At 39.5% G+C, this 16,360-nt stretch overlaps 1 protein-coding gene across 2 annotated transcripts in view; it reads right to left on the bottom strand.

Annotated features, from left to right (window-relative positions):
- The window catches only part of trim62.1 (tripartite motif containing 62, tandem duplicate 1), a 51,879-nt gene extending 37,455 nt beyond the window's left edge, over positions 1–14,424 (bottom strand). For both annotated transcript variants that reach the window (XM_084736514.1, XM_084736508.1), the window contains exons 1-2: positions 14,315–14,424; positions 11,257–11,812 (exon numbers count right to left, since the gene is read on the bottom strand). In XM_084736514.1, the coding sequence (XP_084592640.1) occupies positions 11,257–11,664 (408 nt within the window). In that variant the 5' untranslated portion in view covers positions 11,665–11,812; positions 14,315–14,424. The remainder of the gene's footprint in view (positions 1–11,256; positions 11,813–14,314) is intronic.
- Positions 14,425–16,360: the final 1,936 nt, after the last annotated feature.

Below are 16,360 nucleotides of genomic sequence, written 5' to 3' on the forward strand. Positions count from 1 at the left end.
ATCTTCGAGTTTCCTCTTTTGTCCAACCAACAGTCCAAAATCCAAAAGACTTTTCATCACGAAGGACAGAGAGAAGCAGCAGATTCTTACAATTACAAAGGTGGAACCAGCAAATGTTTACATTTTGTTTGAAAAATGAAAGGATTATCAACTTATCAATTATAAAAATAGTTGCAGATAAATTTTCTTCCAATCAACTGACTTCTTTTCATTTTCATGTGTCCTGGTGATGAGTGATGACCTTGACTTTTTTCTGGTGGTGTGGCCTGGTATACTGCCAACTGACTTCATGACATCACACAGGCGATGCTGTTTGGATCTCTTTGAAAGTGAGGTGCTGAAACACACCTGCACTTAGAGCTTATTGCCATAGGTGCCACCAAAGAGAACGAAACGGAGATGTTTGAGATGGTTACTTTCATGTATTAGACAGGATCATGATAACAACAAAAACTGTCAAAATCAATTGTTGTTTATCAAGTGATTATGATAACTTATAGATGTAACAATAAACAAACAAAAACAATTTCAGTAAAAGATGTAGTTCGATGTTCCTCCTTAGCCATCTATTAGCATGAAGAGAAGAACTCATTAGTATATGATTGTTTCTAAGAATAGCTTAAGTTACAATGGTTTTGGGAAACACCTGTTATGCTTAAGAAAGTTTGCAAAATTAATTTTACAATAATTTTAGCTTTGAGATACTTTTGAGAAACAGGGCTCTGGTCTCTTTGTAGCTGTAAAACGTGTTCCATGTTTCCTGGCCTCTCTTAAAATGTGCCGTTTTCTAGCATTTTTACTTGCTAGAAAACATATGGCAAATTACAAACAGACTCCTCTGTGCAGAAGGCCTACTTAAACAGTTCTAATGCACAACAGATGTACCGTCATCTGACTCACTTAACTTAAGCATGAGCCAAAGTAATCATCTAAACAAGACAAAATGTTCTGTGTGATGGACGTACGGCGCACCAGCTCTACTTTCTCCAATCAATGCAGCTGTTTATCTGCTAATCTAGCAACAGCATGAGCTGAAGTAAACATGCAGCCGCAGCTCTGTCCTGCCTCAAGCATCATCAGTGGTATCAGTGATAAGTGCAGTACAAGCCACTGCTTCTCTCTGGATGAGGATATTATGCCAGCACTCCTCTAATGGAACATGACTGTTCTGTCTTTCCCCATGGCTCCCTTTCCACATGAACGCAGCCTCTCTGCCACACCAAACTGACTGACCGCCAAGCTGGACAGTCTTGCTTGTTTGGGGGTGGTGGGAAATTAGCAGGGTGGGGGATTGGGAATGGTTACCAAACAGGATCAGTGGCATTTAATAAAGCCAAATACCTTAGAAACGAGGAGACTGAGAGAGAAGACGGCGCAGGAGGGGTGAAAAAAAAAAGGGACATAAAGAGAGAGATGGAGCTGCTAGAGGAAAGGAGAGCAGACTGAGGCGAGCCACAGGGGAGATGGCAGCCGTGGGTGCCCTTGAAATTGCCTGACTCATTACTGCAGCAGCACGGCCATGCGTGGTGATGGCAGACTCAGAGAGAGAGAGAGCTCTCGGCTGGGTTCTGACAGTCGGAGAGTGAAAGACAGCCTTGTTTTTAAACCACCAGAGGAACGCTTCAAAAGGATGGCGTGCTCATTCTGCATTTTCAAACACCACCCTGCGTTACAGCGAGGCAGACGACAAACATGCTGATACGATTTGGTAATTAACCCCAATGTTTGTGGCCTGATAAGGAAGAAATGACTGGTTATAAGAAAGGATTAATCAAGGTCAGCACACAGGTGCATCTGGACACTCTGAGTGACAGATCTGTGTGGGTGACTCAACACCACAGTAATCATTTAATTCTTGAGTTGCGTGGGCTTCAGTAAGACCAGCATCACTGCACAGCTGCCTGATGCTATACAATCTACAGTATCTATACTATAGATACTCAACAACAAGAAAAATACATCTTTTCACCTTTCATTTTCAACCAAAACCAAAAGTAGCTTAGATGAATGGCAAAGTTTTTTTCAGTGGCAGGGTGGAAACATCAATGATGCTGTGCTAGAAACAACATTTATTTTAAAAATATAAAATTCTAAGTTATTAAATCCTCCTCCGATATCATCCCTACATTTAACAAGCCCGTGCTTTTATTCTCCTCATTTTGAGACCGTAATCACTACAAAATGTAAATTTTGTGCAGCTCAAAAAATACATATTCTGAGTTTTACTGCACTGTACAACACAGCGCTGTTAAGCTTCCCTATTAAATTCTATTCAAACACAATAGACCTATTCACTCCAGAAAATGTTCCCCAACAGCTCAAACCTCTGTTTTAAATGTCAAATACACAAAGGTGCATTTCTCCATCTGTTCTGGTAATGTTATCAGGTACTTTGGTTAATTCTGTCAGTTAGTGGTAGTTAACGGTTCACATTGTCCAAAATATGGTTCAACAGATAAAACAAAGGAGACAATCTCTTTGATAAGGATACCAAATCTCTGTTAAGTATTCTTTTATTTTTGGCTAGACAGTGTATCTTTCCATGATGTTTGGCTCTACAGGTCACCAAGGATATCACAGAAATCTGCTCCTGCTCCCTCCTGCTCCCCCTGAAGAAGTGGACTAATGATCTCAATAATAAAGTGAACAGACTCTGGCAACTTTGAAAACCCCTTAACTTTTTCAGGAACTCTGACTCGCTTATGCCTGGAAGGCAATGACTGATTGCTTCATCTGTTGCTTTATTTTATACTGCACCTATTTGTTTAGGGCTGGAATTCTTTCTGGTTTTTTTTATAAATTCATTCATTTGTTTTCTGTAACCGCTGTATCCCTGCAAATGAGTACAATTACTGTTGAGCAGATTAAACATTAGTGTTTTGATTATGCTGAACCTTTCGTTGAGATGTAAATTTTTTTAAAATAAATTATAATACATTTAAATATTAGGTAATTTTACATATCATCAGCATTTATTTTTGGCCTGCAGTGCACCATCCAGATTAATTTTTGGCCCTTGGGCACCTGTGATCTACAGTATCTACAGTCTGCAACAAAAGTTAACTCCCTAAATATGTGTGGATAACAAGGAGCTGCAGTCTTATTTTCCCTTCTTATCTGGTCCTACACTGCTGTCAAGTAGAGCGGAAACACGTCCCCAGGGTGAGTAGACAGCAGGAATAGTCTGTCTAGCCCTGCAATACTGTGGTCACACACAGCCAACTGACAGTCTCGATCATCACAATTAAGGCGCAGTGGCTGCTGCGGCCCCCACTTCGTCCTCCGCAGGAGTTGACTGCCAACTTTAGGCCACAGTGGTGTGATAATAAGTGCACAGTTTCGTCCAGCTCCGATCAGGGCTACAGCGATCCAGCCAACCTCTATTTAAAATGGCGCCAGTGCTCCAAGTGTAGCATGACTGAAGGAGGGAACTGTAATCTCATCGCCAGCATTAACCACGTTGCCTAAATTAAAGGGCATTATTTCCCAGAACATAAAGCACATACTTTACAGAGTGAAAGATGTGGCTCAGTTGATAAGAATGTCTGGCTCTCTGGTTATAACCTCATTTAAAGATTTCAAAGTAAGACTGACAGGCCGAAAAAGAAAAATCACAACAAAACAACAGAGGAGATTTAAATGACATGAATCTGGAGATTTCTAGTGCTGATTGTGGCTCCATTTAATGTTTCAGTTCAACAAGTTTGAGATAATTTTGCATTAAGAGTGCTTTCTGCTCTTGTGCATTACATTTAAATTGTGTTTAATGCCGTCTAAAGTGATTGGTGGAATAAAACCCTTCCTAATCAGTATGCATTAGTTCCCTGTGAAATCTCCGCTCCCTGAAGCAAATGGCAGGGCTGCAGACAAATCCTCCTCGATCCTACCTTAATGTCCTTTATGTTGAGAAGAACGTGCGGGCAAGGCAAGCAATTATGTGTTGGGTGAATGTTTGCCAGATGCGTGTGCGTCACAAGGTCTGCATGGGTCGGGTGCTGCATGTGTTTGCGCATTACAGATCTGGCCGCAGGAGCGTTCACGTGGGGGTAAAGGATGCAAAGCAGCAGGAGGTAAAGCTCTCAGCAGAGCAGCAAGACTCACGGCCTGAGGTCAGCACAGTGACATGCCAGGCTAAGGAGATTACAGCCTGCCACAAACCAACCAAGGGCTGTCCTGTCACTGGGCAGCCAAACACACTGTCAACACAGAGTTAAGGCCGTGGCGCCATGACATAACACGAGCATGTTGTTTATCTGAACCCCTTTGGGAATCTAGTCTGTTTGGGAATATCCAACCAAAGGCTTTGAATACTGAATTGTGTTGTAACAGTGAATTAAAGCCATGAATGCAGACACATTGAGAACGTTTACAGTTCAAGTGCTCCAAATTACGTGTCACAAAAATTAGGGTTTATTATTTCAGCAGGTCTCATTAGCTGCATTTACATGGACCCTAATATTGCACAAGTAACCAAAATAACCGCCCAATCAGAATTAAATGCCCCATATAAGCACCTCAGTTGGAAGAGACTGGCCTGATCCTGCTGTATTGGAAGGATTTTTCAGTCGGGTTGAGATGGGTGGTGTAAATCTCTGATCATCTGTTCAATATGGAAATGATAACCATGTAAAGGCTAATTCTGATGATTTCCCTCTGGTCTTTCTTTGCATGTCTGCCTCAGGTGGAGGAACATGATGTCTCACAAGGACAGAAACACGATGGTGGCAAAACAGAAGGGGTCTGTAGTGGATACTACTGCTCTGCTGGAAAACTTAAAAGATTTAAAGACACTACAAATTACCCCCAGAATACAATGTGGGTCCATCTTGAAAACTGACAGAACCACTTCTACATCATGTCAAATGTACGTTATTATGTTAATTGCATTATGCAAAGCTGCATGTAAACTGGAGAAGAAACTATGAAAAGTTCATATCACAATTATAGTGACCAAAGTTATCATTTATCAGTATTATCATGGTACTATTATAATGTGCTGAAAATGTTCAAAAAGTACTGAACCACACACTAACATCAATTCACCAAGTTTCATACTGAAAACCCGTCAACAGTTTGAGATGGCATCACGTTTTTTGCTATGTCAATTTTTTAAATGACGCAAAAACATTTTGTGGTGGTTTATCATGAAACCACTGATCATTTCATTCCTGAGAAAGAACTCACAGAGCCATTCTGGTTGATGACAGGCTCTGTTTTTATGTTCATGAGTTTCATCATGTTGCCCACTGGGGTGGTTCAAGTGTCTGAGTCTCTGCTGTAGATGTTGAAATCTGGTTTTGTTTTGAAGCTCTGCTTGTGAAACACACCAACTGTCAATGTTCTCCTGACTGAAGACAGGTGGATTAACAACAAAAAGGTGAGGGAGGACATGTCTGTGTCATCCCACTCCTCTAGTGAGGGATGAGATGAGAGGATGACGTAATCTAAAAGCAAACACAGCCGGGAAAATGGACAGTAATACCGAGCCATTATTACTCAGACATGAGTAATGAGAAGAAACTCATGAGCCTTCACAGAATATTTGTCAATTCTAAACAGACTGAAAATGTTCTCCTCCCGTTTTGTAATTTCTTCTTTCTTACAGAGGAGTCACATTTCCACAGAACCACACAAATGATGATGAGGAGGAGGCCAAGGAGAGACAGAGCAGCAGAAAAATCCTCAAGGGATAGTTGTGATTATTTGAAGTTGGGTTGTCTGAGATGCTCATCGATAGTCAGTGTATTACTTTCAGTCAGCACACCCTCAGAGAAGCAGAGAGGAGAACCAGCACAGAAGCTAAGCAATGAACTACCATGGACAGAGTCAGCAGCAAAATTTACTTTTAGCTACTTGAAAGGGTCCATCTAAAAAAAAAAAAAAAAACAATATCATTTTCACTGCTTCACTTTGATGTCAGGGAGCCTTTCCTGATGGGGAACCACTGTTATACAATCCAAATATAGCTCTCTCCAAACAGAAGACAAGAGACAGACAAAAGCAAGGGAGCTGTCAACCATTGCTTCGATTTGTTTTGTTTGTTTGTGGTATTGTGTGATTTTGGTGATTCTGAACTATCCTTTAAAAATAACAAAGTCACACAATATCACAAACTAACTAACCTATCAATGCAACTGTAGATCAGTAACTCCCTGTTCTGTGAGGTAAAATTACTGACTTTCCCTGTGGATTTGGCTTGTATAATGGCAGTAAAGGCTGTCTGATGACAAAGTAAGGAGGTGAAAATATTGTAATTATAGTGACAATTTCAACCAAAAATAAAATTTTCTAGGTGGACCCTTTTTTTTAAGTGGCTATGAGCCTGTTTGTTGCTGACCCTCTCTCACTGTTGTGAGATACAGAAGCTCATTGCTCAGCTTTCATTCTAGCACTCCTCTCTGGTTCTCCAAAATGGGGGCGTGCCGTCTGCCATCTACTGTAGTTAACATGCTGATTATCAATAATTACGTCATACAACCCCATGTTAAATAATCCAAACTATCCCTTTAAGCCAATCCCAAATCGCATGTGCCAAAGTGTCAAACAATTCAAGACAAAAAGGCCAAGCTTTGGCTCTCGACCTACCAAATCCTTTCCCCCTCATCTACAAACTTTCCCACCCTACAAAAACTCTTAAGGATCATTTTAAAGGGGGCCACTGAGCTGGCATGGCATGTGCCCCTCTGGCCCAAATAGTCGAGACACTGGAGCTGATTGCGGCTGCACTCTAACACATCCTCACCATGTTGTTTTGGCACTTTAGTTAAGCATTGTTGAGCCTCATGCTAAAAGTGAAGTTTGTGCCTACAGGCACAGCTCTTGCACACACTTGTTTGTATCTGACACACAGCTACTTTCTGCTCAGTGGAGAGAAAAGAGACGTTACAAGTTGAATTAATATCAGCAGTACTTACACAGGACCTGTCCTACAACAAATTAATTCAAAGAATAAAGTTCACAGTGACAGAAGAGACATTCCTAATAAAATTCACTCTGATCTCAAACAAACCTGACACCATCTGCTGACTCGTCTTGATGTTTGTGTTTGTCTTGTAAGGATGGGACGTTAAGTAACAAACCATCCCTCTTGTAGACCTAAAAAGGCAAGCGTGTCAAGCTCATCATGGGACATGGTTTTCCGACGGGGCCTCTGTGTATTCATACTCTCTTTCAGTATTGTCGATCTGGGAAGCCTCCAAAGCTCCTGCCAGAATACAAAATGCCAGATCGCCACCATGAAAAGAGCTCCAAGCAGAGGGACAAGCTGGTATCCAAGAAAAGAGAAACATCTTGTGCTGGGCCTAATTACTTCTGCTCCAAGATTACACAGTTTTGACCTTTCTCAGGCTTCCAGCACAGAGCCTGATTGGAAATTAAGGAGGACAGCATTGATGTTCACAGCACTGTTAATTACATTTAATGCAGAACACAGAAGGCAAAACTGCAGCTCTATACTTCCCCACTAACTCACTATGTTTACATGTAATCTATTAATTGAATTCATTGTGCAGGTCTTTTGTTTCATGTTTTCATCCTTAATTCCCTCCTCACAGCCACTTCAAAGAAGTTAATTGGTTATTATCCAATTAAAACATTAAAACAAATAATATTTAAAAGCACGTGACATCAAGCTTTACAATGAGACTGGATTGGTGGTTTTGATTGGAAGAGGGTTTTTTTTCAGCTAGTACTTAAGAGATTTAAAATCAAAATCAGATTTTATTCACCAAGCACATGCACACAAGGAATCTGTTTTGGTGCAAGTGTCAGAACAGTAATTTAAAAAAAAAAAAAACGATAGCAAGAGAATACAAAATTCAATAAACAAAATTAGATAGCTGAAGATGATAATATACAAATACACAAAGCAATACATTAAAAAAAAGTCACTGTGTAATGTTTTGCTTGATGGGTCATACAGTTTTTACACAATGTGAAAAGATGATAGTAGCTGTGCCAGATAAGTCCAGTGCAATCAGCAATTTAGATAGAAAAGCGGGTAAACTGTTTGTCTTGCAACATAATTTGGCATACAGACAGATAACATCCCTATTACTAATCCAGTGTGCAAAGTTCTGATTGGGTTGGTGGGTTTTCCAGCAGCTGTCAATCAGCACAACATGAAACCTGCTTCAACCTCTGAAAAATCAGAGATGCTTACCAGGCCAGAAGATATCCTAAAATCTACTACACTTTAAAACTTGGGAACCTGTGTAAAACAGTACAAAGACAATATATTTGTTTTTTTTTACATCATCAGCTTAATTTTTGTAAATATATGCATATTCTGAATTTGATGGTTGTTCCAAAAAAGTTGTGGAAAGCTCAAAAAAACAGATGATAGTTTCATTATTGGGTATTAAAGAGACTTCCTCAAAAGGCTCAGTCTTTAACAAGCAAGGATGGGACAAGGTCCACTACTTTGTGAAATACTGTGCGGGAAAACAGTCCAACGGTTTTTGTCAACACACATTTTCATGGAATTTAAGGATATCACCATCTACAATCTACTACATGAGCTACATGGAACACTTTGTAAAACTGCTGCAGATGACTGCGTTCTGTTTTTATTTATGTTTTTAACAGCGTCCCAACATTTTCAGAATCAGGGTTGTAGATCAGCTTACAACCTGTACAGCTGTGCAGACTCATGCACACTTGTCGCCATTTTTGTGGTTCTGGCATTGAAAGATAATGTACCAATTCTTAATCCAGTTTGCAAAGCTCTGAGTGACTTGGTGTTTTTTTTTCTCTCAGCAGCTGTTAATCAGCACAACACCAGACCTACTTCAATCTCTGACAAATCACAGCTGCCTTCAGCTTCTGAGTTCTGCAACCAGGCCAGTAGATGTTAGGGCTGTGTGATATGACATAACATCTAGAACAAGAAATAAAGATGTAACATAGATATAGTTTAACTATATTTACTTAGATAACAATTAAATGTAATGATAACTTTTCTATTAATAAGTGCATGACAGTTCTTTATAAGTTCTGAAATTTCGATAATTACAGTATGACCAATTGACTCAGCTGTTAAATTAACTGAGATTCAGGTTAAATGTCACTGGTTGTTGCAGCACAATACGGTAAAAAAATAAAATAAAGTCATATTGCTATTATTTGGACTTAAATTGCAATATGCAGTACTATAGGTGGGAGTTGTCATTTTTGAACTACAATTTTAATTTTTACTGAAAAAAAATTTAAGTGGTACTGATGTGATATTTCTTGGGGTCTGTACCAAACAAACATGTTTACTTTCATCTGGAGAACAAGATTTTCACTCAAGTACTTCATTATAATGCTGCTTACTCACAAAACATTACAATTTGGTTCTGGTTCTGTGATTTGGATATTGCACTTTGCCATATTGTGATTTCTATAATATGCGATTAGTTGGGCAACCCTAGTCGTAGATATTATTATTTTAAATGTGCGGGATATTGGTCCTCATTCACACCGTCACTGAAAAAAATGAATGACAAAACAAAACATATATTTCTCAATCAGATGATGTTTACATTCAACTACAGTCTGCAAACACTGAACAAAAATGTTAATGCAACACTTGAAATAAAACATCTAAGACTTTTTCTATACACACAACAGGAATTTCTCTCAAATTTTCCTCACAAATTTGTTTAAATTTGTGTTAGTGAACACTTCCCCTTTACCAGGATGACAGGTGTGGTATATCAAGATGCTGATTAAACAGCATGATTATTGCACACGTGTATCATGGACTGGTCATAATACAGAACGATGTATAAATTAGTGTATAAACCGGCTCACTGAGCACTGACAGCAACATGAGCTTGCTAATGTCAAAGATACACTTTCAGAGGAGTGCAAGAGGTCAGTGTCATGAATAGTCAAAGGCTGAGGCCAGCTCATTGATTCAGTGTCTGCATCAAGGAAACAGTCTGCGTGAATAAAGTAACACTCAAAGTTAGAGTCTGTGGCATTTTAAGAATGTAAACATACAGCAAAGATTTGTTGTAATGTTAAACTGAAAGAAGCCAAAACAGTGAAACCAAAAGCACAGATTATGTTGGTGTAACACCCATTGTGGTCTGAGCTGTAAACCCTTCAAAACTACATAACTGAGTGTTAACCATCAACACTTCAGTCTGCCTTTTATCAGAAAGTCGGTCTTGCGGTCTACCAAGAAAACTGGAAACCAAATGTTTTTATGTCACGAAGAGCAGATGTGAATATCTACATCTGTAACAGCAGACATTAAAAATGAGACAGGCAGCCTAACATTAGACTGGATTCACTGGAATGTGTGTCTTTGCATACTGGAGCAAAGAAGGAACAGGATTAGGAGCTTTGTTTCGCAGTTATTGGATTTTGGCTCTGTGGGAATCGAATTATCCAAACACTGAGTGGAAAGCAAACAGTGAACCTCTCCTGTTAATGTGGAAAATATGAGTCAGTGTAAACACACACACGACACATTAACATAAGTTTCATATGGACACTCAGATCTTCAAAGTCACCGTCATGAAAAATATTCTTGATCTAAATTTTTTTCTTTCTCATTTCAATTAAGACTTACGCTTCCCTACTTGCAAAGTCAAAATTTGACTGAAAGAAGCCAAATTGGATCCAAACGGCATCTATTGCATCTGACGCTGGGTTGTTTCATTTTCAATCCTAATTAAATGATAATTTAATTTTAAATTATGTTGCAGAATCCAAATTATTTTTTTTATTTATTTTACTTTGGGTAAGCAAGCCTCTCCATATTGATTTGATTCTATTCAATTTGGGTTTTGATTTTAGTTTTTTTCTTCACTCCATTACAGTTTTCAGTCATCTGTGAAGCACTTTGAACTGCATCAACCTTTATGAAAGTTGCTGCCAAATAAAGTTGATTGTGAGCAATGTAAAGTCTGGTTTGACAGTTGCTTTTATGTACAAAAAACAAAACCTTTTTCTTCAGAAGGAATGACACCCACTTGAACTCACAGATGAGTTAGATAGTGTGGGCATCAGGGAGGCCAAAGTAAATCAGATATATTTCAGTCCTTAGCAGCACCAACTGTACCAAAGAGCTCATGAGCAAAGTACTAAATCCTCAGACTGCTTCAGTGGAGCAGCTCTGTGGCAGCAGAGGACTGAGGCTGCTCTGTCGGGGTCAACGCGTACAACTGCCTGAATGTGGAGCATAGTGCTGATGGGTTTTAAGAAAATGTCAGCCTCACCCTTGCTAATGAGCTGTCACAGCGTGCGTGTGCCACAACTGACCTGTATCTCCTCGTAGGCCTCGTCAATAGTGGTTACTTGGTGCTGCTCGTGCAGCGCCGGCTCGTCGCAGAAGAAGCACACCAGACTTTTGTCAGTGAGGCAGAAGAGCTTGACCTTCTCGTGGTCCTTGCAGGGGTAGGAGCTCCTCTGAGCGTTGAGGATGGCGTCCAGCGGGAAGGCCGAGTAGCGCTCCACAATGTTGGACAACTTGAGACTAGGTGAGAGGAGAGGGTCGGTGAAGGTCCTCCGGCACTCGGGACAGTCCCGCGTTCCGTGAGGCTCCTGCCTGCTCCAGTGCTCAGTGATGCACTTCCTGCAGAAGTAATGCTCGCAGCCAAAGCTGACGGGGTCCTGATAGATGCTGAGGCAGATGGAACAGAGGAGCTCGTCCTTCAGACAGCAAGCCATTTGCAAACACAGACACTGAGTGGCATCTAAGAGGGCAATTCTCTGGAGCTGAGTATAATTGGTTTAATCTTGAAGTGAGTGGTTCACTGCCATGTGGGAGGTCACTGACAAGATCTTCAGGAATCTTGGGATTTCACCTTAATTGTCTCTGTTGAAAAATGACAAATAACAACAATGAGATGCCACAAGCATTTTATTACATACCTGGTGCATGGTCTAATACCTTTACATCAGAAACATCATTAACAGGAGCAGATTCTTTTGGTTACATATTAAAAAAACACACTTCAATGAGAGCTGATTCAACATACAGGCTTATGCATGTCAGGCTGTCACTGTTAACATTGGCTACACCCAGGTTTCAAAGTTTTAACAACTCGTTGTTGAAGCTATAGTTGGCAATAACTTTTTGTCATATTTGCTGAAACGATCATTATATCCTGAAAGTAGTATGATACATAATATGATTAAAAAAAAATGAGGCTACTCCTAGTGCGCCTAATGGCATTTGCAATAATCCACCATACTTGAAACAACCAATCAAAGCCGACTTCCAACCCTAGACATCGGTATTTGATGACCTGGCCAGGAATTTGATTGTTTAAGTCATTTTTACACAACAACACTAAACGATTCACTGATTCTAGCTTCTCAAATCTGAATATTTGTTTTCTAATCCTTTATGATAGTATCTTGAACGCCTCTGGATTCTGGACAGTTAATAATCTTCAAGTTTACATGTGTAACATTTAGAAGCATCTATTGTCAAAAATTGAATATAATATTCATATAATAGTTTTCATTTGTGTAAATTCACCTGAAAATTATAACTGCATTGTTGTTGACTTTGAACAAGACTTTTTAAAAACTTTTTTTGCTTTTTACACTTTTAATTTTTATAGGGCAGCTGAAGATATAAGAGGAAAGTGGGAGAGAGCAGGGAAATGACATGCAGTAGAGGGATGCCGGTGGGAGTCAAACCCATGACCACAGACTCACAGCCTCAGTACATGGTGCATACGCTCCACCAACAGAGCTACCAGGCCACTGAACAAGCTGGTTTTACCTACAAAGACCTGGTCCTGGACCTGGTCTGCCATGCTGCACTGCCATGTTTTACAGTAGACTAGAACAGACAAACTAAACACTGGCTACAGATCTGTTTTAGGGTTGGTTGCTGTTTCACCATTAGATGCCACTAGATCCTACACACTGGTCCTTTAAGATGTCATGTTGGGTTCAGGAAAAAATTTGCTGGGTATTTTTCCACATCTTTTTACATTTCATAGGATAATGAAAATAAGATCAATTATTTGGTTGATCATTTTATCAATAAATTGGTTAGTTTTTTGTGGAGATGCAGCAATTAGTTGATTTATTGATTAGTAGTCCATTAGTTAACCATTAGCCTAAATTAATCACCAACTATTTTGATAATTAATTAATTACTTACCAATTCTCTGATTTCATCTTCTCAAATATGTACTCTCTCTCTCTCTCTCTCTCTCTCTTTATACCATTCCATGACAGCCAAGGAATATCTTTGGTTTGTGGACAAAACAAGACATTTGAGGAGGTCAGGTCATTTTCTGGACTGAACAACTAATCAATCAATCAAGACAATGATCAACAGATTAATCAATATTGAAAATAAACATCTGTTGCAGCCCTAGTTGTTTATGCAACTACCTCAATTTTTTTCCACAACCCAAAGATATTCAGTTTGTGACTACTGAGAGGCTAAAAATCAGATATTTTTTTCTATTACTCAAAATCAATTAATTGATTGTTAAAATAATTGGTGATTACTTTAATCAATCAATTGACCAATCATTGCCGTACCAGTTAGCTTTAGCCCCATTTTAAAGCACTTACTCACATAAGTGCTGTTGATCAAATCAACTTAAAACCCAGCACAACCTAATGATCATATCAGACATAACCTGCAACATGTCCTAGGTTGCTAGTGTAAGTTCTTACTTTCTGAACTATCATTTAAGTCAATTTTAATGCCAATTTACAAGAGGAAAAATGCAATTTAGTTTTACTTTGCCAGCTCGTTACCTGAGGAAACACCTGAATATGCTGATGCATTTATCAGAATACTTCACCTCCACCTTGCTGCATCCCTTTCCCCTCTAATCGTGGAGGATCTGTTGATTTCCACAGCTAACTAACTGTCTGCATCAACCAGCAGGGCAACAGGGAAACACCTGCAGCGGTATTATCTCCGCTACTGCCCTCCTCCTCCTCCTACCCCCGATGTGAAGAAGGAGCTTCCTTTTAAATTCCCACATGAAGAGACGTTCAACAGCCCGGACTGAGCTTTTTATTTCTTACCATCTAACACACACTGTTGAGCCAGCATCTGTGCTGTAGCTTAACATACGTGCTTTTTAACTGGTGCTCTTCCAACCTTGCATGTAAGCTGGATTTGTAAACATAACCGAACAGGACCACGACACCACCAGCAACAGCAGGAGGATGAAAGGGGGGCAGAGACACAAAAAAGGGACGAAACACTCATTTAATAAGGTATATATTAACAAAGGTGGATTCTGGAAGAGCATTTGAGAGGCATGTGTTTCTGAATATGACAATTCATAAACGAAAGAATGGACACAGATAGGGATAAAAAGCCTCAACTCACCAGGCTCTCTGTGGCGACTTCAGCTGCTCCAATGCAAGTGTCTTACAGGAAGGAGAGCAACACACAGCGGCAACAGACGCTACCAACTGTACTGATCGTTGGGGGAGGGTCATCAAAGATAATATTTATAAGCTAACCGCAGTCCGTTGATAAATATATTATGAAAGGGAAGAGATGTGCATGTATGTTTAATTAATTGTTTACGGTTATCCTCCGGTGAATAAGACGCCTAAAATTGGCAATATAAAGTTTTATCTCCCCTCTACTAATGGAGTGGCTCATACTTCCTCTACCTCGTTCTCCCGGGGTTAATTCTAGAAGGGAACCCCAGACCTGTGAAAGATCTCGCGAGAGTGATTATTTTATCCCAAATTATGAGCTTTCCCTAACCTTAACTGAGGATTTTCTAAACTACCTTAGATTTCAACTGTGGTGTTGTCGCATCAAAAAATATGACTAGTTTGTACAAAATGCGCGATGAAGAAACAACAGGTCGACTCTCGCGAGAGCTTCTTAGCCCGAGGGTTCCCTTTTTTTGACACGACCCTCATTTTCCTGGTTAGCATCGCTGCTTAGCTACCTTGATTACAACAAACAAACATACTAAAATACACCAACGCTCAGTGGATTTATGTAAGAAAGTGTTTTACTTTAAACAAAGTAAGTGTAGGAACTGGTGTCGAAATTGAGTGCAAGTGTTCACTGAAACGTTTTTATGAGCCGCGAGAGAGGGGGCTTCCACAGGCTGCAATGTCCGCCTTCAACCAGCAGGGGTCGGCAGCATCCGCAGAAAACACCAGGTTCTTCCCAGTGCAGTAAGCGAGAGTATTACTCATCACTCACACCCATCCCCCGATGGAGGCTCTTTTATATGAGAATTACAGGTCAGTATGCGTTGTAAAACTTGAAAACTTGGCTGGGCTGTTGTATTTTAACTGCCTGTTGTTAGGCCGCCAACTTTATGAAAGTGCTGTACTAAATCGTGTTCCCATAGTTTATGATACAAGTTTAGAATCACTTTTGTACATGTTTTGTAATGAAACTATAATCAGTGGTGTACATTTTCCAAGAACAAATTGCACATACTTAAACATAATTTAGGCTACTTGAGTGTCACACACACACACACACACACACACACACACACACACACACACACAGTCAGGGGCCTTGCTGCTGCCTAATGAGTACTTTTACTTTTGACAAGTATATTTTGCTTTTCTTCCTTTTACACCTGTACTTTTAAATAAAGATCATATTCTAATATCCAATATATTACTGCTTCCTTGATTATCTGCCAGAACCAATTTGATATAGTCTTTTTTTCTCTCTTAAAAAACTAAGCTATTAATAAGACATTTGTATGGATGCACTTTGCTTAACCTGGCCATCTAAAGAACATCATTGCTCAAAGTATTTTCAGTTAAGTATTTTCATGATAGTTTAGGCTAATGGGTTGTATTGAATTGCCAATGATACCAATACAGGGTAGTAGTAGCAGCCCACCCCTTTTTTGTAGTTAAAAGATCTAAATACTTTTCTGCTACCACTGACTCCTATATAGCAGTGTTTCCCAAAGTTTTTCCGGGGGACCCACTTTTTAAAAATGACAAACCATCAAGACCCAATTCACAATCAACTTCATCAACAAATTCTGGGAAAAGTTCATTCGTGCTTAACTGAAAGTGCCTGACTATTTTTTACTGCCATTTCCACATCACCCTATATCATCTTGACACGCCCTTGAAAACATATACATGTTAAAACTTTAGAAGTGAAAAATAAATTAAAAATAAATGGACTCATTTAAAAGGCAGATAAAGACTTTCTTGTTCAGACAGGTGTTTGGGTGACCTATGCACCAGGCCAGCACTTAATGCACTTATTGTGTTTTCTTATTGTGTACTGCATCTCGTTCATCATGTTGTTTAGTCTGTACATTTTAAACAAGTGACTGCAGTGGTCAGTTCATCTTTCTGCTTTTTTTTATTTAAATCACTTCTTGAACCATGTCTGTGAAAGTGCTATATAAATAATTTTCTTCCT

The sequence above is a fragment of the Lutjanus erythropterus genome, chromosome 2, assembly GCF_056507025.1.
Source record: "Lutjanus erythropterus isolate fLutEry1 chromosome 2, fLutEry1.hap2, whole genome shotgun sequence".
Classification (NCBI taxonomy): Eukaryota; Metazoa; Chordata; class Actinopteri; order Lutjaniformes; family Lutjanidae; genus Lutjanus; species Lutjanus erythropterus.